The following is a 22,950-nucleotide window of genomic DNA, read 5'->3' as shown; positions in this document are numbered from 1 at the left end:
AAGGAGCATACTGGCATATTAAAGCATAATCTTCTAGAAAGTCAGCCACTGTTTAATTCTTAAGTTTGGTTAGGAAGTATAAAAGGCCAATTTATAATATGGTTTGCTTTTCAAGTCTGATTACATTTTACCTTGAGGCCTTTGGGTTTACCTTGAGGCCTGAGGTGTCTGGGTTGAGTTGATAGTCCTAGTGAAGTATGCAGAATGGGGCCTCTGGGGAAAAAACTTTGAAGGAGCCTAAAGAGGGAGACAAATGTTTTCATTATAAACCCATGTTGTGAGATCAGTGTACTAAATTTAGAAACCAGGTGTATCTGGTTGCATGTTCATTAACTATCATTACCTGGTCTTGTTTAAGGTTCCAATCTTACTTTACTGTGCAGAGGAAAAGGAAGGGTTATGGATATATTTGACCAAACTCAAATTGGGCAGTCTGAGCCTGAACAAGTGAAGGTCAGTTGGTGTCACCAAGTGTGCATTTGTTACTACTGTATAACAAGTCATCTGAAATGTAATGGCATGAAGACAATATAATCTCGTATTTTCTGTGGGACAGGAATTAGGAGCATCTGCTGGAGTCTTCTGCTGGGTCTCTCAAGAAGTTACAGTCAAATGGTAGTTCTGGGGTCATCTCCAAAGGCTTTTTCACATCCAGGCTAGAGAGAGATTCTTTGAGCATCCCCCTGTTACTAGTGGCTCAGTCTTTTCCTCAAAATCCACAGCGTGATGGCTTCCGGGCAGCTGGCCTTACTTCAGGGCTCTGAAGAGCCAAGCAGAAGCTGAATCTTTCTTAGGACTTGGCCTTTATGCTGAAAGTAAAGATTCTAATAAGGAAATTTTAATAACATTTTCACATTTGGTTTAATGTCAATTCTACAAAGCAGAACCCCATGGAATGAATACACATGATTAGTAGTTTAATTGAATTACATCATAACACTAGGACAAGATAGCATTGCATAGTAGTTTCCAGAGAGATCAAATGATTCAATTCTCAGATTATCTTTGAGAGCTATTCAAATTCTAAAATAGCCTGATTTTTTTTTTGCTAAATTATGCAATACCTAGTGACATGTACAACAAAATTGAAGAAGTTCCACCTTAGCCAAATCTCCATTGTGTGAAAGCTTCATGAAATGTTTTGATACCGTTTTTGGGAAAGTGTCCACAATGTTCACCAAGTTTGATGCATGGCAGTCTTGCTGCTAAATTAGGAGTTGTATACTGTTTTCTTTAACATAATACTGTTTACACATTTTTTTCATCTATGAGATAAATCACAAAATAATTGTTAAAAATCTGAGATACCACATAGATAAGAAACAAACTGATTTCAAACTTTGAGGGGTAATCTGTAGTTCGCAGTTGAATGCTGCACCTCTCCTGATGTATCAAAGAGTGATGTACCTTAATAACCTAGCTGCTCCTAACAGCTTGTAACCTCAGATTTTATGTATTGAATCATTTACCTCTTTTATAAGAGAGTCCTGACTTTGCATTCACATAAGTGGTCATAGGACATGCGTGAGGTGTTAACCTCACCATTGATACGGTTTATGAGTATTTGGTGACTCGAGTTTCCTAGAAAGCAACTATTCCAAAGTTTTCTGGTTTTATTTTTTTTTTCTTTTTTAATGAAGTATAGTTGACAATGTGTTAGTTTCAGGTGTACAGCAAAGTGATTCAGTTATACATAAATATATCTATTCTTTTTCAGATTCTTTTCCATTACAGGATATTATAAGATACTGAACAGTTCCTTGGGCTACACAGTAGGTTCCTATTTATTTTATATATAGTAGTGTGTATCTCTTAATCCCAAACTCCTAATTTATCCCTGCTCCACCCCTTTCCCCTTTGGTAACCATAAGTTTCTTTTCTATGTGAGTCTATTTCTGTTTTGTAAATAATTTAATTTGTATCATTTTTAGATTCCACACATAAGTGATAACATATGATCGTGTGTGTTTTTATAGACCCTAAAGTGCCATGCATGGAGCAGTCACTTAATAAAGGTTTGCTGTACTGAATGAAAGCCTAGAGGATGCGTCTTTTACACAAGATACAATTCTTACCCAATACTGTGATTTGATGTACAAATCAGCTAGCTTTCTTTGTGGAATGCAGTGTATTCAAGATTTGAAGATGGAGGATAATTCACGTGAGGGGCAGTATCTTTATCATTTAAAGACCAGTGACCTCAACACCAGGGGGCTGTATCAACCTAGGTTAAAACTCCTTTTTAGACATCATTAATATCTGAAAATATGATGTACCCAGCTTTTACTAATGGATAAACAATACTGATTCTATTGCCTGCACAAGTAGTACTTTAAATGATATTAAAGCAGGGAAATTCCACAGAAAGCTGATGATGACTCAACCATAAGAGACCATATTTATTATTGAAGTGATTAATTTTACATTTTCTAACTGTTGGGAAACGGATCCAAACTTTTCCATTCTCCTGTATTTCCCACAAAGGCTATCTGACTTCACAAAATCATGACAATAAGCCTAGTGACATGACAGATTTGAGAGTTCCTTCAAGAAAGTCCCACTTAGCATGGCTACCAAGTTATTGACAGATTCGTGAATCATTATTACAATAATGAATAGACCTAGCACCAGATAATACTGATAGAAACATATTCTTCATAACTGAATTTTTGGATAGCTGGATTTATACTTTTAAGTGCTGAAAATTTTCTTGTTAAATATTTTTCATGTCTAAAATGCATTCTTATGTCTGGCTAAAATGATTACATGAACATAATTTACATTTCATTTGGTTTTGTTAATGAACATCAATACTGCATTAGGGTATACTGTAGTGATACTCTCCCTGTGGATTATAGAGCTGTTATCCAAAAAACAGTTCCATACTATAACTTTTTGTTATATTAGTTAATGACTTTGCCCTTTATTAGATGTGCCAGGCACTTTAGATGTTAATATTCACAGCAGTCCTGTAAGGTAGATATTACCATTCTTATTTACAGATGAAGAAATTAAGGTTCATGGGTACTAAATTTGTCCAAGGCCATAGAATTAGGTAGAGCCAAGATTGGAACCTAGGATCTCCAATTTCAAAGTCTCATGTTTCTACTACATTAAAACAGACATGAATCAAATAGTCTTCCAATAAACCTGTCTTGTCGTTGTAGTTACGGAAAAATACAGCATAAAAAAAATCATTACAGTTTGGAAAAAGAGAACTTAAGTATGCAAAACACTAATAGGTGCTGTATTTAGTAATACTGTTACCATATATAATGGATTCTATTTCTATTATTTAAGACAGACGCGTGGAAGTGCTTACTCTGCTCAGCTATGTGCTAGGTGCAAAAGAATATCACTTTAAAAAACAGAAGACATGAATTGAGAAATCAAGAAACTCACAATCTAGTTTCAGATACCCATGAAACAATTTGTGGAGAACAATGGACACCTGGTGCTTAAATAAAATACAAGCAATAAAATTGTGATGGAGACTTCAAGTGCTACAGCAGTTTAGGAAAGAGAAAGTAATACGGAGTCAAAGAAGTGGGGAGAGTTTTTTGAGGCTCAACTTAGAACTATGTGAATCAACTTGAATGCTAACTCTTTCATGGCAGAAAGCCTATGGCTTGGGCATGAGCCATCCTGGTATAAGAATTCATAAACAGACTCATCCAAGGAGCGGCCAAGATGGCGGAGGAAGGCCCTGAGCTCGCCTCTCATAGACACCACCACCATTACAACTATTTAAAGAGCAATTATTGATGAGAACAACTTGGAGACTAGCAGAAGTGATATTCCACAACTAGAAATATAAAGAAGGAACTACAACAAGACAATTAGGAGAGGCAGAGACTAAGTACAGTTAAGAGCCGCACACTAAGGTAGGTGACCCACAAACGGGAGGGTAATTACAATTGCAGAGTTTTCCCCCAAGGAGTGAGGGGTCTGAGTCCCATGTCCTGCTTCTCAGCCCCAAAGGTCCTGCCCGGAGGAGACAAGCCCCCAGAATGTTTGGCTTTGAAGGCCAATAGGGCTCACTTTTGGTAAAGCCAGAGGTCTGGGAGAAATAGAAACTGCACTCTTAAAGGGTGCCCACAAAATCCCACTTGCTCCAAGACCCAGGGCAGAAGCTGTAATTTTAAAAGAGCCTGGGTCAGACCCACTTGCTGATCTTGGAGAACCTCCCAGAGAGGCAGGAGGCAACTGGGACTTAGCCTGGGGACATAGACACAGGCAACAGCCATTTTTGGGATTCATTCCACCCTAAGGGTACTGGTGTTGCCAACATTTTGTAATCCTCCCTCTTAAGCGCTTAGTAGCGCTACGACCCAGCCCTGGCTGCCAGTTGGTAGGTACCAGTACTGGGGCACTCCAGGCCACACAACTAACTGGGTGGAGACACAGACTCACCCACCAACAGGCCAGCTATATTATAAGATTCAGCTGCCCTGGTATCCAGCTCCACCCACTAAAGAGCCCAGGCCTGCTTCCACCCCCCCATCCACCAGTGGGCTGTCGTTAGAGTCAGAACCTGGCCCACCAGGAGGCAGGCACCAGCCTCCAGACCTCCTGGGTCCTGGCTCTGCCCAGTTTGTGGGCCAACACCAACTGACACACCCAGGGCACTGCCACCAGGGACCCCAGGACCCTGCTCTGCCCACTACCAATTCTACCCCTGGGTATTTATTCAAAAAAAAAATAAAAACACTAATTCAAAAAGATATATATTCCCCTATGTTCATTATAGCATTATTTACAATAGCTAAGATATGGAAGCAACTTAAATGCCTATTAATAGTTGAATGGATAAAGAAGATGTGATATATATGTATGTGTGTGTGTATATATATGTACATATCTCACAATGGAATATTACTCAGCCATAAAAAAGTGAAATCTTGCCACTTGTGACAACATGGATGAACCTGGAGGGTATAATGCCAAGTGAAATAAGTCAGACAGAGAAAGACAAATACTGTATAATTTCACTTATATGTGGAGTCTAAAAAAGAAAACAAGTGAACAAACATAAACATAGTTAAACAGAAACAGACTCACAGATCCAGAGAACAAACGGGTGGTTGCCAGAGGGGAAAGGAGTGGGGGAGGAGAGAAATAGTGAGGGAGATTAAGAGGTACAAACTTCCAGCTACAAAATAAGTGAGTCATTATTAAATGTAGTGTGGGGAATATAGCTTATAGCCAATAATTATGTAATATCTCTGTATGGTGACAGAAGCAACTAGACTTATCATAGTGATCATTTTGAAATGTATAGAAAAATCAAATCACTATTTTGTGTACATGGAAGTAACATAGCATTGCAGGTCAATTATACTTCAAAAACAAACTTATAGAAAAAAAGATCAGATTTGTGGTTATCAGAGGTGGAGGCAGGTGGAAGGGATTGGATTAAGGTATTCAAAAGGTACAAACTTATAAAATAAGTAAAAAAAAGGTAAATAAGTACTAAGGATATAATGTACAACATGATAAATATAATTAACACTGTTGTATGTTACATATGAAAGTTAAGAATAAATCCTAAGAGTTCTCATCACAAGGAAAAAATATATTTGTTTCTTTAATTTTGTATCTACACGAGATGATGGATATTCACTGAACTTGTAATCATTTCATGATGTATGTAAGTCAAAACATTATGCTGTATAGCTTAAATTTATCAGTGCTGTATGTCAATTATATTTCAGTAAAATTGAAAGAAAAAATTCATAAACTCTTCTTGAGGTAACTAGCTCTATGCATCTGGATACACTTCATGTGAGGCATTTGAAATGGGTTAATGCTGGGTGGGTGGTTTGTTTTTTTTTTAGGTTATTGTCCTTTTTTTTTACAACTTTATTGAGGAATAATCAATGAAAAATAAGCTTCACATACTTAAAGAGAACTATTTGATGAACTTGGCACAAATACATACCTATGAAACCATTATCACAATCAAGATAATACATATCCTTCACCCCTCAAGATTTCCTTGTGCTTCTTTATAAGCTATGCTTCCCTCCATCCCGGTCCCCAGGCAACCACTGATCTATTTTCCACCCCTATAGATGAGATTGTATTTTCTAGAATTTTATGTAAGTAAAATTGCTAATGCTTTTCTAAATGTGAGACTTTCCTTCTTTGCTTTGGCTGCTTCTGGTCATACCATCACCACACACGAGTTGTGCTGCTCTGGGGCAGTCTCCATCCGAGGCTTGGCAAGCCCCCTGCAATCTGTGCTGCCCTGTCCAATCCCTGCTGTAGATGCCACTTCTCTACTCCATTTTAGGTGACCTTTTTCTGTTTCCTAGAGCCATGAAGGACCCAGGAAGGCTTACATAATTCTTTTCCTGCAGCTCCCTGCTGTGACCTTGCTAGTCTCCCTTCCTCTTAAGTGGATAATAAATGTTACAGCCCTGATCCTGATGGGCAGTTCGCCAGTTAGGGCCCCAAACACACATACTATATGCTCCTTGGTAGTCAGTGAAGGCAAGTGGGGATTCAGAGCCTTCCCCATCTAGATTTCCCAGTGCTAGACTGTGTTATGTTGTGGGGGGGGGGTGCATACAAGATTCTTGCCCTTTAAGTTGTACACACATTTTTATATAAAGTTTTAAATATGTTTTAGCATATTTATTTAGTAAAATTAAGTGCTCAGCCCTTTAAAAAATTTTTATTTTTACTGTACAAAATAGAATCAAATACAAAATGGTATTTACTCCAAAATTTCATTATTTCTGATTTGTCAGTCTTTTTATAATATGACAGAGGTCCCGTTTTAAAAAAAAAGTTACTTTAGTCTAATCTAAATAATTTCAAGCTAACCCATATCTGAAATGTGTCTTATTTCATCTTTCATATCCTTAATCTCAGCTCGGACTATTGTTAAATTAGATATTTTTTCATTTAAGAAAGCAATTTCTTTCTCTCTTTGTAGTAAGTCAGTAACCAATCTTCCAATGCGTAGTGTTAAATCATTTATCAGTGGTTCCAAGCGGGAAAAGTCCTTCTTTAGATTATACACCTTTGGTTTTAGATCATTTGCAAATGCCACTGTCTTCAGAACTTTGGCTCTGTCACTTTCTAAACTTAAGAATCTATCTGTGTGCTTGTTGAAATCACTCTGTAGCTCAGAAAGTATCTTCTTAACGGAGTTAATTCTTTGTGAATTTTCAGATGCTGTCTTTCGGAGCATTGCTGTTCGGTCAATGCTACTTGAAAGAAGATCACCTATCTTTTTTACTGTATTTTCCTCTACTTTTTCTATCTTATTTTCCAGTTCTTGCACAGAATCTTTCAGTGATGCTACATCAGCTACTAAACCTGAAATACGCCGTAGATCTGTTTTTACGGTTGTAATCTTGAGACCGACATCTTTTGCCATGGAAGTTGTACTTTGGTTTACTTTTGTAACATCTTGAGAAAGAGTTGTCAAATTGTTGTTCAGTATATCCCGGTTTTCAGTTATCCTGTTGGACCAAGTTTTCACTTCATAAATTTCCTCCTGTAGATGCTTTAGGTGAGTAATTATTTGAAAAGACTTCAATTGTTCTATGATAGCTTCAGACTTCTGACACTGTAAGAAAATATAGTACCAGAATAATTAAATTGATTAAAAGCTTAACATTTAAAATTCAACTTAAATTTTGTGTTGTTTTTAATTGTAAAGTTACTGCTCTTGTGGAAAGCATTTGGTAAAAGATACATTAAGTGTATTGCTGGGGGGAGGGTATAGCTCAGTGGTAGAGCCCGTCCTTAGCATGTGCAAGGTCATGGGTTCAATCCCCAGTACCTCTACTAAAAAAAGAAAAAATTAAGTGTATTGCTAATGAATAAAAAAGAAAACATTAAGGATATTTCATAAAATGTTATTGGAAATGGCATTTTCCACTTATTTTTACACCATCAGTCCTCTGTGTAGGACAAAATGAGCTAATTGAGAGATAGTGATGCTTTTTCAGTTGCTGGAGAAGGGAGGAGGAAGCCTCCTCTAGATAGGTTTTGGTAAATTTGGTGTGGGGTGTCAAACAAGATGATATGACTTCTGAAACACAAGTTTGTAGGTATAACAAGTGCTCGAATGAAGGGACTCTGTGTATGTACTTTATTGTCCTATTACTTATCAGTAATACTACCATAGGCCTTATCAAGTTTCTTTCGAAAATAATTGTATTTCTTCAATATGTTTCCTGTGAATCACCTTTCTTAAATTTCATTTGCCTGGTTCATTCAGGTAACCTGTTGGGATTATTTTGGTAATATTAACTTAGTTTTATTTAATGCAAATAAATATTTAATATGCTTGGAATATTACTTTTATAGTAGCTTAAAAAAGGAGCAGCTACATAGTGCAAAGAAATGACAAGCTGAAATGGGGCAGCAGAACAGCTAATGCAAAGCAGCAACACCCCCTTTTGCCTCATCATATATATTTGGTTCCAAAGTATATTTGAGGATTTTTCTCAAAAGGTTTATGCTACATTAATTAGTAGTTGGGGAGGTGGCCCCAATTTTTTTTTTTTTTTGGTAGAGAAGTTAGATTGTGAAAATGTTATTGTGGGTATGACAGTAAGGAATAGCCACAAATAGGAAGGAAATCTAGTAGTAATTGCAAAACCTTACATTTTGTTTTTTAGGGGAAAGTTTTGCAATAAAGTGTATTTGCTTAAACAGAGACTCAAGGGTGAAAGGAGAGGATTTATTTTCATCTATTTCATTACCAGGTTATCATTTATTAATGTATCTACTCTGGTAGAGCAAATGTAGCTTAATTGCCTTATGCAATTAAGACATCTCAGAAAGGGTTAAGTTTATTCTTAGAAGTATCAAATGATTAGAAAATTGCTAGTAAGTCTTTGTTTCACTTGGTAGCTTATAAAAGCAATTTATTATGAACTTCTACTGGTATTTATTAAAATATAAATTCAAGGCAGTATAGGAATAGCCTAAAAATTGTTTCACTGAATTATTTTTAAAGATTATTTAACAGCTTGTTTAACCTATTTGCCTAAGATGAACAGAAGAGTTGGAGTCTATTAGTAGCTTAAAAGATTCACCCCGTAATTTGAATATTTACCAAGTTCCTATCACATATGCAAGGCACTAAGCTAGATGCTGTCCTGTAACGTTAAATACTGTCTAATCTACAAGCATAGCAACATGAGTCAAGGGAATGATTTCTGGGTCCAATTGGCCTTCCAAAAACTTTGCTAAAAGGATCTTTGAACTAAAGGACTTGGAAATTTTACTGATCTCTAAAATTTAAAACCACTCAAAACCAGAAGAGATCTTAGAAACTATCTGGTACAATTCCCTCATTTTACAAAGTAAAAAACTGAGCCCAAAAATAAAGTGCCTAAGAATACACAGTTAGTGGCAAAGCCTAGATTAGAAGATTCTAGTGTAGGGTTTTTTCCTCCTCCACTCTTCCCTAAACGTTTATTGATTTCTTCTTATGCCCAAGGTCACAGATAAAAGTTTTGAGGGACGTATAATCTAGTTTAATAGCAACATCGTAGTGGACACATTTAGCTGAATTATAGCTTTTTGAATTCTCAAGATAGTTCTATTGATAGCAGATTTCTTGTGATTTTTTTTTCCCCTCCTCCCTGGCTGAACAGCAGCAAGTTGCACTGTACATGGGAGGTCAGTGGCCTCTGGAATTGGACAGTTTCAGCAGTGTGACTGTTTAGATTCCTAATCCTGCTGAGCCTCAATTTCCTCATTTGTAAAGGGGTCTTGTAGCTAGCTAAACTGTGCAGAGAATTAGTGATAACACATGCAAAGTGCCCAGCACAATGACTGGGACAGGGCAGGCACTCAGTATGTGTTAGGATGATATTGTTAGGATGATGATGAACGTAGCTCTGCTAGCAGTGTGATGCATAATAGGCTCCAAAATGTCAGGTCTCTCCTCCCCTGCTGTGTAATCCCGGGATGGAGGATTTTGATTTGTATTAATAGTTCGTAGCTGAACTGAAATAGATGCTGGGTAAAGCTCTGCAAAGAGCTTTTGCCAACGGCAAATTTAGGTAAGTCTAAAGAGAAATAAATTGTTTCATGTGTTTGGTGAATTTCCAGCATCATTATTTTATAATGACATCATATTAAGCTCTGATCAAGATTATAGATTCATACAAAGGTCTCCAATTACGTTGAAATTAAAAACAATGCCATTAATTTTGAATCTTATAAATTTAGTTTTCTATGAAATCATACAGGCTAATAAATCAAGATTTTTCATTATAAAATAAAAAATACACTTGGTCAACAGCTTCTATTTCATTAGGCAAAATTTAAGGAAGCGTTACTACAAATACACTTTTAAACTTTACATCAAAAAGTTAAAAAAAAATGTTTTGTAAGTGATTTATATGTGCTAATTTAAAAAATGGAGCCAGTACTCTCTAACAGACATTAATTGATGTAAAATTTATTATTAATTACAAAGATACAAAAATGTGTATCTTTCTTAAAGGAAAAACTAACAATGTAATTTAATATTTGATACATAGGGAAGTTTTTAAAATTTCAAATTTCTGTGTTAAATGAATTTAAGAAACAGAGGAAGACAGTGGTGATAGTTGCACAACAATGTGAATGTATTTAACGCCACAAAACTGTACACTTAAAAGATTAAAATGGTGAACAAAAAAAAAAAAAACAGGAAGACAAATGAGGTACATCTAAATCTCTCTAATGACAATTTTTTATCGGAAAACCTCTGAATAAAGGAATATATACATCTGTACAAATATACACACAAGATTATCTTATGGGATACTTACAGAGCGGTAATGTTTGATTCCTTTGTAACTGTCACTATAGAGCACAGTGGCCACCTTGTTTCCACTTATTTTCTATAACCTTTACTGTGGTACACACCCAAGTTAATAATAATAATGCATCAAATCTGGTGACAGGCCAAAATAAATAAATAAATAAAAGTGAAGAGTGCAAGAGACCACGTCTGCCCTTACAGGATGGAGGCTGAAGCAACAAAGTCCCACCTAACTTTATAATTTATTTTATTGGCATGAAAATAAAGGTAAACAAATACAATTTTGTCAGTGCACAGACAAGAACTTAGCTATTCAGAAGTCAAAAGATCTAATGTTAAGATTCCAGAAATGAATGCTGTTCCCCCAGTAGCGGCACTCTTTCAGGTCTATTTTTATGGCCCACGGGTGTCTACCATAGACGTTCCTAACCCCAAAGTAGAACTTGTTTGGGATTTTTCAAAAAACGTGCAAATTTACATACCACCACCTGACCACAACTACCTTTTGTAGCTGACTGCTAAATTCAAGTTTTTTGTGTTTAATTCCACTGAAACTGCATTATAAAACTGAGACTATAGTTGGTCGTTGGCAAGAAGAAACAGATAAGAACAGCGCTTCCATTTGCAGTTAACTCAGTTTCCAACACTAACCCTGGGCACTCTTCATACATCAGTGTACCAATAAAAGCCTTATGTGCGCCCCTAAACCTGCACATTTCCAATTACCATTATTGTAAAAATCTGGCAGAGCTCCCTTTAATCACATCTCAGTATGTCTATGTCTTACTTCTCATGACTCCATTACATAATTTTGTATAAAATAAAATCACTATGTAAAACAAATTTGGGTAATTTAGGGACTCTTTAAAATAATGACATACTTTTAATTCTCATAATCATCACATCATTTCTAATTATGCTGCTTTTTCCTATTTAAAATAGGGCACAGGCTTACTGGTGTATTTTTATTGTATGTAGAATAATTTATCTAGAGATCATGTACCTGCAAACTCTGTGGAGTCTGTAACACAGAACTTAAAAAAAAAAAAAAAAAAGGCCAAGTATACAAAGATATTCCTAAGGTTCACACTTCAAAGCATACACATTTAATTCATAGGGAAAAACCTCCAAAAAGAACATATTTACTCTTTTTAAAAATTTCTTACAAGTATTTATAACACAGTTTAGAACCTTAAAAAGTAAAAGTTTCCCAGGCTCAATAGTTTTCAAAAAGTGCATATTAATTCATAGCAAAGCACCCCAGGCTCTCCCTGAGGCATATTATCTTTTATTTTAGACAAAATTCCTATGAACTTGGTTGTCTGGATTCTTAGCCTGCAGTAAATTGCACAGAAATGAAGAACTGGCCTCCACAGGCACATTACCAACCAACTTGACAATAAGATCAGGTGAGTGGGTCACCTCTACAGGTGACAGAAAGGTATAAGAAATAGATACAAGATTTGAAAAGTAGCAAACTAGGGTCATTGAGTGAGGAGGTAGATACTCCATAGCTCCTAGAGATACTATATTTGGGTCCAATATAACAGATGAAATTCATAATGATACCCATTGATTATTAGAAAAACATTGACAATATTAAGTATACTGCTTTAAAAAAAGTAGAGAAATAACTATTTTAGAAATATTTACATTTAAAAGGGTTAAAATGAAATGTTTTATTGCTTAAAAAGCTTTGACCGTCTGGATAATCCATTTGTATGGACATCTCACTTACTTTCCAATAACGTAGGATAAAGTGAGGCATATCAAAATAACACAAAAGCATGGAACTAATCTATTTAAGTATAATAATGTGGTTCATCAGAATAAATGTAGTGCATTTAAAAATCAGTATCAATTCCTTTATTTTCTAGATTATAGTCTTCTAGAGTTTCCTTTTCTTTTGTACTTGAATATACTATAAAATCATGAACTTTTCCTTTAAGAACATCCAGTTCATTCTGCATCTTTAATATACTGTTATCATACTGAATTCCTTCAAGGGTTTTCTGCATCTCCATTATTTCAGATACTGCTTTCAGCATATCATCTTCCATATTAAACATCTGAAGAGTCAAGTCTTCCATTTTCTTTTCTGTCCCTATCAGATCCTGAGAGACTCTGAGAACTGAGCGAATAGCACTTTCAATTGCTGGCAAATGTGTCTTGCATTCTTCAACTTTGGGTTCGTAGCTGGAAAGTTTACTAGTCAGGTCTTCATCTTTGGCAAAGAGAGCATGCTGTTCCTCTTCTAACTTTTCAACTGCTTTTGTGTCAGAGCCAAGCTGTTCCTCTACTCGCAGAAGATCCTCCTCCTCTTGCCTTTTTACTGTTCTAATATTTCTTAGGGTGCTATCTTCCAAATCTTTTAGCCTTTCAGTGAGCAATTTTATTTCTTGTTCAGCTGAGTTAATTTGGGCAGTAACTTGAGAATGTATATATTTTGATTCTGATTTAAAAATGTCTGTATTAACATTCATTTCTTCAAGGCTTCTCTTCCAGAAATCTGTAATATTCTGGAATTTCTCATTAAGGCTTTGCATCTTTTGAGTGAGCATCTCTTCACTATTTTGAATGTCATGCATGATACTTTGGAGGTTGGATACTTCCTGCTCAAACTGGGTCACCAAAGACATGGATGATGTAGCTTCCTGCAGGATACTTTCAGTAGACTCAAGCTGTATTTATAACACAAAACAATTCCCAAGGCTACTTAATAACTTTTATATTAGGGAAACACACTTTAACAATCACGTGCCAAATTCAAATTCTGAAGATGTCTAAAATATCCAAGGATATCAGAATCATACTGACAAAAACAATTATTACTTTAATATTGTTTTAACATATATTAAGCACATTTAATAGATTCCTGCTATGATAGAAAAATACAATTGTCCCTCATCCCTCGGCATCCACCTGCTGGGGATTGGTATCCTCATGGATACCAAAATCCATGGATAAGTCCCTCATATAAAATGGTGTAGAATGGTGTAGTATTTGCATATCATAAACTTTAAAGCATCTCTATATTACTTATAATACCTAATAAATGTAAATGCTATGTAAATAGTTGCTGGTACATGGCAAACACAGGTTTTGCTTTTTTAAACTTTCTGGATTTTTTTCTTTTCAAATATTTTTGATCTGTGGTTGACTGAATACTTGGATGTGGAACCTGGAGACACAGAGAGCTGACTGTATACACCTGAATTTATAATCCTAAATATTTGTGCATTTTCATGAAGGGATATATAAAAGAGAAAATGATCTTAAAGAAGCCCAAAGTATATCACATTTCCTTCTTTTTTTACTCTAACAGAAAGCAATTTAGTTGTCATTTTTATGATTATTCAGCTTTTTAAGAAACTAATTTAGTTATAAAATTTAATTTCCTAAATTCCATGATATGCTATTCTTCCCTCCTTTTTGTCTAGCTGAGTTCTGTCCTCTCTTCAAGGCTCAGACCAGGTCTCATTCCTCATGCAACATTCTTCCATAGCCCTCGCCCTGACAGCCTGAAGTCCTACAGCACCTATTGTATTACATATTTGCCACTTACTTGGCACTTGGCACCTATCATTCAAGTTCTTGAGTGTTCACTCTGTGCTAGATACCGGATGTAAAAATATACAGTATAGTCCCTGACCTCACAATCTGATTGGGGAGATAGTGTTTTGGATCTTTTACATCAAATATTCTAGAGTCCCAATAAGATTTATTGAGTGTCCTGTGTTCCATTATTAGGCACTAGGGATACAGAGATAAAAGACACAGACAGCATTTGCTCTAGAGAGCAGTAAAAAAGACGGATGAATTAACAACAACAAAAAAATCAGAATAGATTATGATTTGGGTGATGGCAGGATTTGTACGAGAATGCATGCTTAGAGGAGAGATCAGAATTCTGGAGCGCAACAAGGAGGCTTAGAAGTGACTCTGAAATCTGACTCTAACAGACTGATAAATTAACCAGGTGAAGATAAGAGAACTTCTAAATTCCTTAAGGGAAGAGGCCATGTCTTATGTCTTTTTGTAGTCCCCGTATCTCAGGGTTATAAAGAACATGTTTCTTGATGTTTAGGATGAAGAATGGCCAGAAACCTTCTGGGTCCACCCCCATCAGGACCTGAAGAAGTTCTAGGTGATAGCTGGGACAATGCACAATAGCATCACTCTGAATCCTTGTTTAAAAATTATTTTTAATGTACACATGTAGCCATAATGGAAGTTCCTTTAAAAACCAATTCTGAGAAATACTTGTAAATTGGTAATATTGTTAAGTTAAGTTGTCTTATTAGCAGGATTTTGAAGAGCCAAGTTTATCTTGATCTAAGGTACTTTCCTGTTTAGCCTGTTCACCAGGACATCACTATAACCTGGAGGCAGGATAAGCCAGTAGACCTGAAGTACAAGATCAACTTTTCAGGATAATAAAGGCCTCAAGATTTAGTCTGCAAATAATAATAAATGACTAGTATACACGAACAGTTAGCATTTACGGGCTGCCAATCTATCTAAATAGTTTTTCACTTCTGAAAAACAGTTAATATCTTAAATTTATTACTGCTTGAAAGTTCCCAAAGTGTTTGCATATGTACTGTATCTCATCTGATCTTTATAAAAATCTTTGTTATTCTCATTTGATAAATGATGAAGTAGAGATCAAGAGAAGCTAAACTGATGTTTTCCAAGGTCACACAGTTGTGACAAGAGCCCGTGCCTAGTTGTTTTCCCTTCCTATTGTACTATACTGTTGAGTGAGCTGTATGAAGTGGCAGCTATTGTTCAACTACTCCTAGGGCAGATTGGGGGAGAAAGAGCTATGTGAAGACTGAGTATTTCTTGGATCCTAGGATGATGTTTTAAATATCTGCTTCAAAGGCATTTAATTTAATTTATTTACTTTTAACTGAAGTACACAGGTGATTTACTATATTATATTAGTTTCAGGTGTACAATGTAGTGATTTGGTATTTTTGTAGATTATACTCCATTTAAAGTTATTACAAATTAATGGCTATATTTCCCAGTGCTGTACAGTACATCCTGGTTGCTTACAAAAGAATTTTAATTGCTGCCAAGTTTTTCATTTAAAAAGGAAAATCTTTCTTCAGAATTTGTTTTCAATAGCATTTAAGTACACGAAGTTTCCATCTCCTGGAATCTTTTCTAACATTATGTTTGCTCTGATTAGAGGGCCCTTGATGACTACAATCAGATTCCAGCTTGAGCCCTAGGTTAAAATACCAACTCTTGTAGCACCTTCCCAAAGGTCCCTAAACTCACCCTTCATGGTACCCACTAGCACGTGTAACGGATGCATAATTTTTATTTATGGCTTTTCTCTTCTAGGGGGATTATATGCTCATTCTATGCATCAGTCTGCAGGAAATTAGACCTTCTATTTTATTTCTATTTCAGTAACACCTTTGCTTACCCTGGTGCCAAGCACAAGTCCTTGTGTACCTTATAACATGAGTAGAGGCTTAGTGAATGAATAAATGAACAAACAAGTCATGTTTCCCAATGATAGCTTGGTCCCTCGTAGCCAGACAAGGCCCATCTGATGCCTTATCGGTTACAAGCTCACCCTCTCCTGAGACGAGGTAAAAATTTTCAATCTTTCTCACTTTTTCTAGGAATCACAGTAATAATGTATTTGCATTTGCAGCTTGAAGAAACACAATATAGGAAGGATTTTAATTTTAATTTGGCTACAAAATCAGTATTTATTTTAGGTTAGTCAATCTTACGTGCATATGAATATATGTATGTTTACTAAGTGCAAAGTAAAGGAAAAAAACTGATGGATCTTTGCTCAACAAGTGCAATTCCTATTCTAATTTTATACCTAAGAATCAATCATATTTTCAGTGCTCTAGACACTTGATATTTAAATAGAAAATTGAGGTCACATCAATATATAACATTTGTTTTATATATATATATATGTGTGTGTGTGTGTGTATATATATATATATATATATATACACACACACACACACATACATACACACATAAAATCTTGTCTTTTCAAAATGTTATCTAAGGCTAAATTGGATTGAAGGAAGAATGTGAAATGGTAGGAAGACCAGAGAATTAAAGTAATGGTCTAAAAGGCAAGAAAAAAGAATTATAAACTGGGGTAGAAGGGTGGCAGTGGGGAAGAAAAATGGTAAAATCTCCCCAAATAAGCCAATTAATAATTACCTTTTCTGAAATTAAGCTGATTTTACTTTGAAGACCTTGGAATTCGTTGGTTTCCATCTTTAGTAACTGGTATTGGTTTTCCACTTTCGCAAACTTTTCTGACTGCTGAAATACAAACCTGAAAAAGGAAAAAAATCACTACTTCTTAACTCATACCCACTTAAAATCTGAATTTTAAAAGGATATTTTATACCCACTTTTGGTAAGGACAACATAAATTTTTATTAGTTTATTTCAACAAACATTGAGAGAGCCTGCTGTGTGATTAGGTACTGCTTAACGGTACTACTCATGCATAGATGAGTGAAACATTGCCCCTGTTCAAGTTCACAGCCTAGTGAGTAAGATGGGGTAATAGAAATATGCACAAGAAATATTTTGAAGAAAGAATGAATTATTTAGAAAAAGATATATGATCTCTACTACTTTTCTCAAGGCCATATCTGGGCAATATCTAGAAAATAACTGTTTTTACACTGAGATGTAGAAGCAAGATCTATATTAAAAAGTATTTTTTAATAAAAATGTAGAAGAGAAAAAAACAGTGGGAGTAGAAGAGAGGTGATTACTTTGTAACATTTAATCAGATGTTACAAAGTAACATAGAGTCAACTGAAAACAGGAGTCATTGTCCAAGTGACAATAGAACACATGTTCTTCAAGGTGTATGATATATACAATTGATCGTACTCAAAAATACAAGTTGAGTACGTGTACTTTAGATGCCATTCTAAAATTGGAGTGTATTCGTCATCTGGTAAAAGGTATAAGCATGAAAAAGTTATCCCAATCTTGAAAACAATAAATGGACTTTTGTTTTAGAAGACTTGAAATAAGCAAGCACAAAAGATAATGCTTTGGATCTAGTATCATTTTGGTTAATCAATTTTGACTCAATTCTTCTGGCCAAGAAAAAGCAGCAGCTGAAATTCTTTGCGTATTTATTGAGTCATCAAAAAGCAGTGGAGCAAAACCACGTGAAGTGAATGCCTAAATCAGAGTACACAGACCAGTGGTTCAACGGCTTCATTGCATATTAGAGTCACCTGGCAGCTTTAAAAAAGTATGATGCCTTGATCCCACACACAGAAATTCTGACTTTTTGGATGTGTCTTAGATATTATAAATTTTAAAATCTCCCAGCCAAGGTGAGAACCACTAATTGATACCTGTATTGTAAAAATGACTTCCATTGAAAGACAAACATTTAAAGATCCCACAACTCAACGGAGGTGTGAAAGACTTCTCAGCTTTGTGAATCATTGGAAAGGTGGTGAGGTTTCAAACTCATAAATGTTATCATTAGGCTAACCATTGTTATAAAATTGTCCAAAAATAAAATGGGTATTTTTGCTTTTTAAACAAATGCTTACTTACAGTGTTGGATGAAATAAATTTCTTTTGACGACGGCTAATGTCTATCCTATGAGTTAACAGTGAATTATGTAAGCCCAGGTTACATAATTAATACAGATTGACTTTTCTTCTGAGTGTTAATATGAACTTTTGAACAAGACTTCTGGTTATTAGAAAACACTATTATCTTAATTTCAAAGAAGGATGTGTAGACTTATTCTTTTCTGACTGGCTATTTCATTCTTGGCTTTTAAGAGACCAGCAGACAAAGACAAAGGAGAGAAACGACTTAAAAAAGTAAGTCTAATTTCAGGAACTAGCTTTATCATCCATTACTCCGCAGTGTTATCTCATGGATTTATCCTGTTAATCAGTGTGTTCATTCAGAATAAAATCATAATTATAAAAGAGACTTTTTGTGAAGGTTGATCCACTACGATGATATATTACAAGACTTTCCATTTTATTAAATATTTTTAATGTTCACCTCTGCATTTCTCTCCAAAATTCAAATATTAAGCAAAAGCTTGAGGAAAACCGTATCATGTTAGTAAAAATACCATCTCTGATGATAATTTGTAGGGTTTTTTTTTTCCATGGTTAGCATCTCACAAAAATTAAAAAAAAAAAAGATTCACCATTTCTACATATGAATAGTGCATACAAGAAAAAAACAAGTATAAAGTTGACTTAGTGCTAGTAATGAAAATAAGTGTCTGTATGGTGCTGAGTAAAATACATTTGTTTCATTTTCACTTAGAAGTGCCAGACACTATTCTAAGTGCTTATAAACATTAACTCATTTAACATTAAGGAAGAGGATTTTCTAGAAGCCAAAAATGTATGCTGAGAGGTGTTTTCAATTCTGAAACACTAAGTTTTGAAACTGGTATCCAGATTAGTGCCCAAGGTGCTTCATTTTCTTTCAATGAGTCAGAGGTGTATTCTAACAGGAGCATTTTAAGGCATCCTTAACTCCCCATCTTCCCTAGTTTAGATGAGACAACAATTAAGGTGTGCTACGGACTACAGCTTCTAGTAGAAGAAAAGGACTATAAACAGCTCTGAACTAGGGATTTCTTTTTCCAGGCTCTTGGCCTCTTTTGGATTAATATCAAAGAGAGGCAGCATATCATACTGGCTGAGTGTGGAGCTGGGTAACTTTGGCTATGCCATTTATTAGCTGTACAACTGCCTCAGCTATTTTATTTAAGTTATCTTTACCAGCTTCCTCATCTGCAAAGTGGAGATTACTACTACTTACTTTTTAGGGTGTTAGAGAGATTAAATAGGTTCATGTTTATAAAACTCTTACAGTGCCTAGAGCATAACACATCAGCTATTCTCTTTAAGTACCTTGACTCTTTCCTTTGGACTGCTTTGTGCAGCTGCTTTCCCATCCCTCTGACAAGACTATAGTGGTAAGATGGATTGGGACTCCCTTCTATTTACACTTGATAGAAGCCATAGGCCTGCCCCACTTTGAAATCAGAGTTGGGTTTAGTGCAAACAAAGGATGGAATGGGTGGATAAGATCACTAATAGGAAGAGAAGCACTATTATACTGTTTTTTGGCCTCTTTTTACTATCATAAGTAAAGACTTTGAAGGGATGGATGTAAGGGATCCAGGTTAATTGGCTACCTGGGTGTAGGCCTTACAAAAGGAATCTTCCCGATTCCTTCATAATCCATTGCAGTTTAGAGACCTCATGGAGATTTAAGGCCCTGCAGAAATAAATTGTGTATTTCCTTGGAGTGTTGCCTCTGCATAGCTCCTTTAGGAATCTTGGATGGCGGACAGCTCGTTGAGGAAAATAAATAGCATTTTCTCTGGCTTTGTTTCAACTTAATGATGAGAAAGAGGTATATAACCAAAGGAAGCTATTATTATGGACCTCTCACAAGAAAGGGAGTTCCAGAGCCACTTCTTAGGGTCGGTACGCATTAGGCATGTTTCATATTATAGCTTCATTTTCAGCACATGACTGAAAGTTCAGGAAAACACTGACCATATTCCATTTTTAAAGGATTTATTAGGACTTACTAGCATTTAAAGGATAACCCTGTCTTTTAGGAAAAACTGCACTAACAACAAAAAGCTGAAAAAATGGCGTTAGCCAAGATTTTGCTAGTATGTTTTATAGAGAAAACTGTATTAGATAATAGAGGAAAAAAATCCTGAGTTATCTGATTGTTAAAGAGCTTCTGACTTCTTAGACATAATTATCACAAATGCTATGAAAGTTTTATAAAGGCAATGAAAAATTTCATTGAAATTTCCAGAAGAAACTTAAAATTTTTACAATGGAACTTCTGGTTGACTAAATTTCTATGTAATTAAAAAAGCTTGTAAGGTTTTATTTGTGTCCTGTTTAGTAATTGCATACTTTTAAAAACTTTTTGAGAGCAGAATTTCTTCAATACTCTTATTTGGAAAATGTCCTTAAGAGTTTACAAATGAGGTACGCAAACCAACACTCAAATCATATTAGTTTTTGGCAACTGTTATCTCCAACATCTTACTGTTGATATAGGATGATTATTAGAACTTCATCTAACAGAGAGATGTTAAAGTACCAAACTTTTGTTATGCATTATCTCTGTTTATTTTCCAAACAAGGATCCAAAGACTAAAGGTCTGAAGACCCTGAAATAGTGATGCCTTAAAATCGTCCTTGGACAGCGGACTGTCTCTATTGCAGGTACTAACTGTAAATTCCTGAGCTGAAGTGTCTGCTTTTCAAATTTTTTTTTCCTTTATAGATTCCTATTATTGTGTCTTCCCAGGACAGTAACTAAAGTATTGAAAAGCTGAACATTTTCTGATGTAATTTATCTCATGAATATTAATCTTTGGATAATTAATAAGGATTATTAAATTCAGTAACTAAAATCTGTTGTATTAGGTTCCATAGAGAAGCAACATATATATATCTTAACCTACTAAGTTCTGTTACTAAATAACTTTCCCAGTACAAAGTTTTTTGATTTACTCAAAAAAAGTCATTAATTTTAAATCATAAGAGCAGTTTATTTAAAATAGTAAGTTGTGGACATTTATTCAAGGTCAAAATATTCCATAAACAAAAATAACAATTTATCTTTTTTTGAAGAGACTAACAATTAGCATTTCACTTTATTGTAACAAATCTTTTGAGTTTGAATCAGAATCAGTCATCAGTAAAGCATAATTCAAAATATACTATCATCAAAAATATGCTAGATGAGAGGCCATACGGGGTCCCTTCTAGAATCCAACTACTCTTGAAGATGAACACTATACTTTAAATACTTTAAAAATCAGTGAAAAGTGTAAAGAAACTCTAATTTAAAGCGTCAGTCTTGTTATTAAAATACAATTGGCTAGTCCTGAAGACAGTGAGGAAAATAAAATTAGTAAGTCGGCTTTACGATTACCTCTTAGTATTCACTTTTACTATGACATCAATATATCGTATTTGCCTGGTTTAAAGACTATAAATATTTAGCTTTAGGTGAACACAAGTGCTATACTTTTGTTGCTTTCCAATACAAAAATTCAACCTGTAAGTTAGGAAGAGAATTTTAACGCATGCACATTGATCAAAATATGAGCGATACTCCGAATTTTGATATTATCATTAAGTTCTGTTGCTTTGAGATTATAATGACTTCTTTTGAGGTTGCAAACGTTGCCACTATACATTTATGGGTGGGGCAAATTTGTCCCAGATGCACATGGTGCAGGAAATAACGGGTTATAAAAACGGGAAAGCTTCCGTCGTGTAGGAGGCGCTTTATAAAGTTTGGCATGTCTTAGTGGTTGACTCATTCCCAAATCTTAGCTTCAACTCTAGTTGTGCGATTGGGGCACGGTACTAGTACAAAGGAAAATTAACCATAAGAAACGCGCGAAAGGGAACGTAAAAGTTGGGTGATCCCTTCCTTGGGGCTGAGGCAGAGGAACAGAAGCCGCAAGTTTGGGCGTTGGAGGTTAGCAGGATGCCGAGCCGGGTTGGGCCGGGGCAGAGGCGGGACCCCGAGAAGAGAGAGCGACCACGGGAGGCCAGACACGGCCTGGGCGGCCTCAGCCCACTTACCAGGCCAGGCCCAGGCACGTCCCCAGCGACAGCAGGCTCACGCCGGTCCGGGGGTCCACCCAGCCCCCGCCTCCACTGCACCGAGCCTCGGGGTTCTTCCCGCCCTCACTCCGCTTCCCAGGCTCCGCGGGGGCTCCCTTGAGCCCCGACTTCTTTCGACTCTTCACCTCGGACATGTCTGGAGATTCTCAGGACGACAAACCCTGAGGAGGCCTCTTCACCCTGGGATAGCGGGACGTGGCTGCCTCCGCCTCTGCAGGAAGCCTCGGCGGTGACCGCGCCCCTTTTCAGACTTGGCACCGCCCAGAAATCAGCCCCCTCCTCTGCCGGACTTAGCTGCTCCACAGAAGCTGCCAGCCACCCTCCTTCTAGGTCTTCCAGCTGAGGAAGGCGGGTTCTCTGCCTTAATGATGCAAACCTGGAGAGAACTTGGCTCCCGGGACGCCGGGACACCAGGGGGCGGGGCGGGGCAGCGCGTGCCACGTGAAGCGTGCCGCCGCCTCACTCGTCAC

The 22,950-nt window shown here is 36.1% G+C and overlaps 1 protein-coding gene across 3 annotated transcripts; it reads right to left on the bottom strand.

The window, feature by feature from the left end:
* Positions 1-6,625: 6,625 nt before the first annotated feature.
* IKBIP (IKBKB interacting protein) lies at positions 6,626-22,944 on the bottom strand. Of its 3 annotated transcripts, XR_004324711.1 has the most exons (4): positions 22,439-22,904; positions 17,003-17,120; positions 12,525-13,467; positions 7,448-7,582 (listed from the first exon to the last, which is right to left on the bottom strand). XR_004324711.1 is itself a non-coding variant. In XM_006186552.3 (3 exons), the coding sequence occupies exons 1-3, from the start codon at positions 22,612-22,614 to the stop codon at positions 6,827-6,829; spliced, it is 1,050 nt and encodes a 349-aa protein (XP_006186614.2). In that variant the 5' UTR covers positions 22,615-22,899; the 3' UTR covers positions 6,626-6,826. The 3 variants fall into 3 exon arrangements, 2 of the variants coding, with proteins under 2 accessions (XP_006186614.2, XP_006186613.1); XM_006186552.3 differs by lacking the exon at positions 12,525-13,467 and having other exon boundaries at positions 6,626-7,582; positions 22,439-22,899; XM_006186551.3 differs by lacking the exon at positions 7,448-7,582 and having other exon boundaries at positions 11,017-13,467; positions 22,439-22,944.
* Positions 22,945-22,950: the final 6 nt, after the last annotated feature.

The sequence above is a fragment of the Camelus ferus genome, chromosome 12 (genome assembly GCF_009834535.1).
Source record: "Camelus ferus isolate YT-003-E chromosome 12, BCGSAC_Cfer_1.0, whole genome shotgun sequence".
NCBI lineage: Eukaryota > Metazoa > Chordata > Mammalia > Artiodactyla > Camelidae > Camelus > Camelus ferus.
The sequence above is the reverse complement of the archived record's forward strand: the minus strand, read 5'-3'. Positions and strand labels throughout refer to the sequence as shown.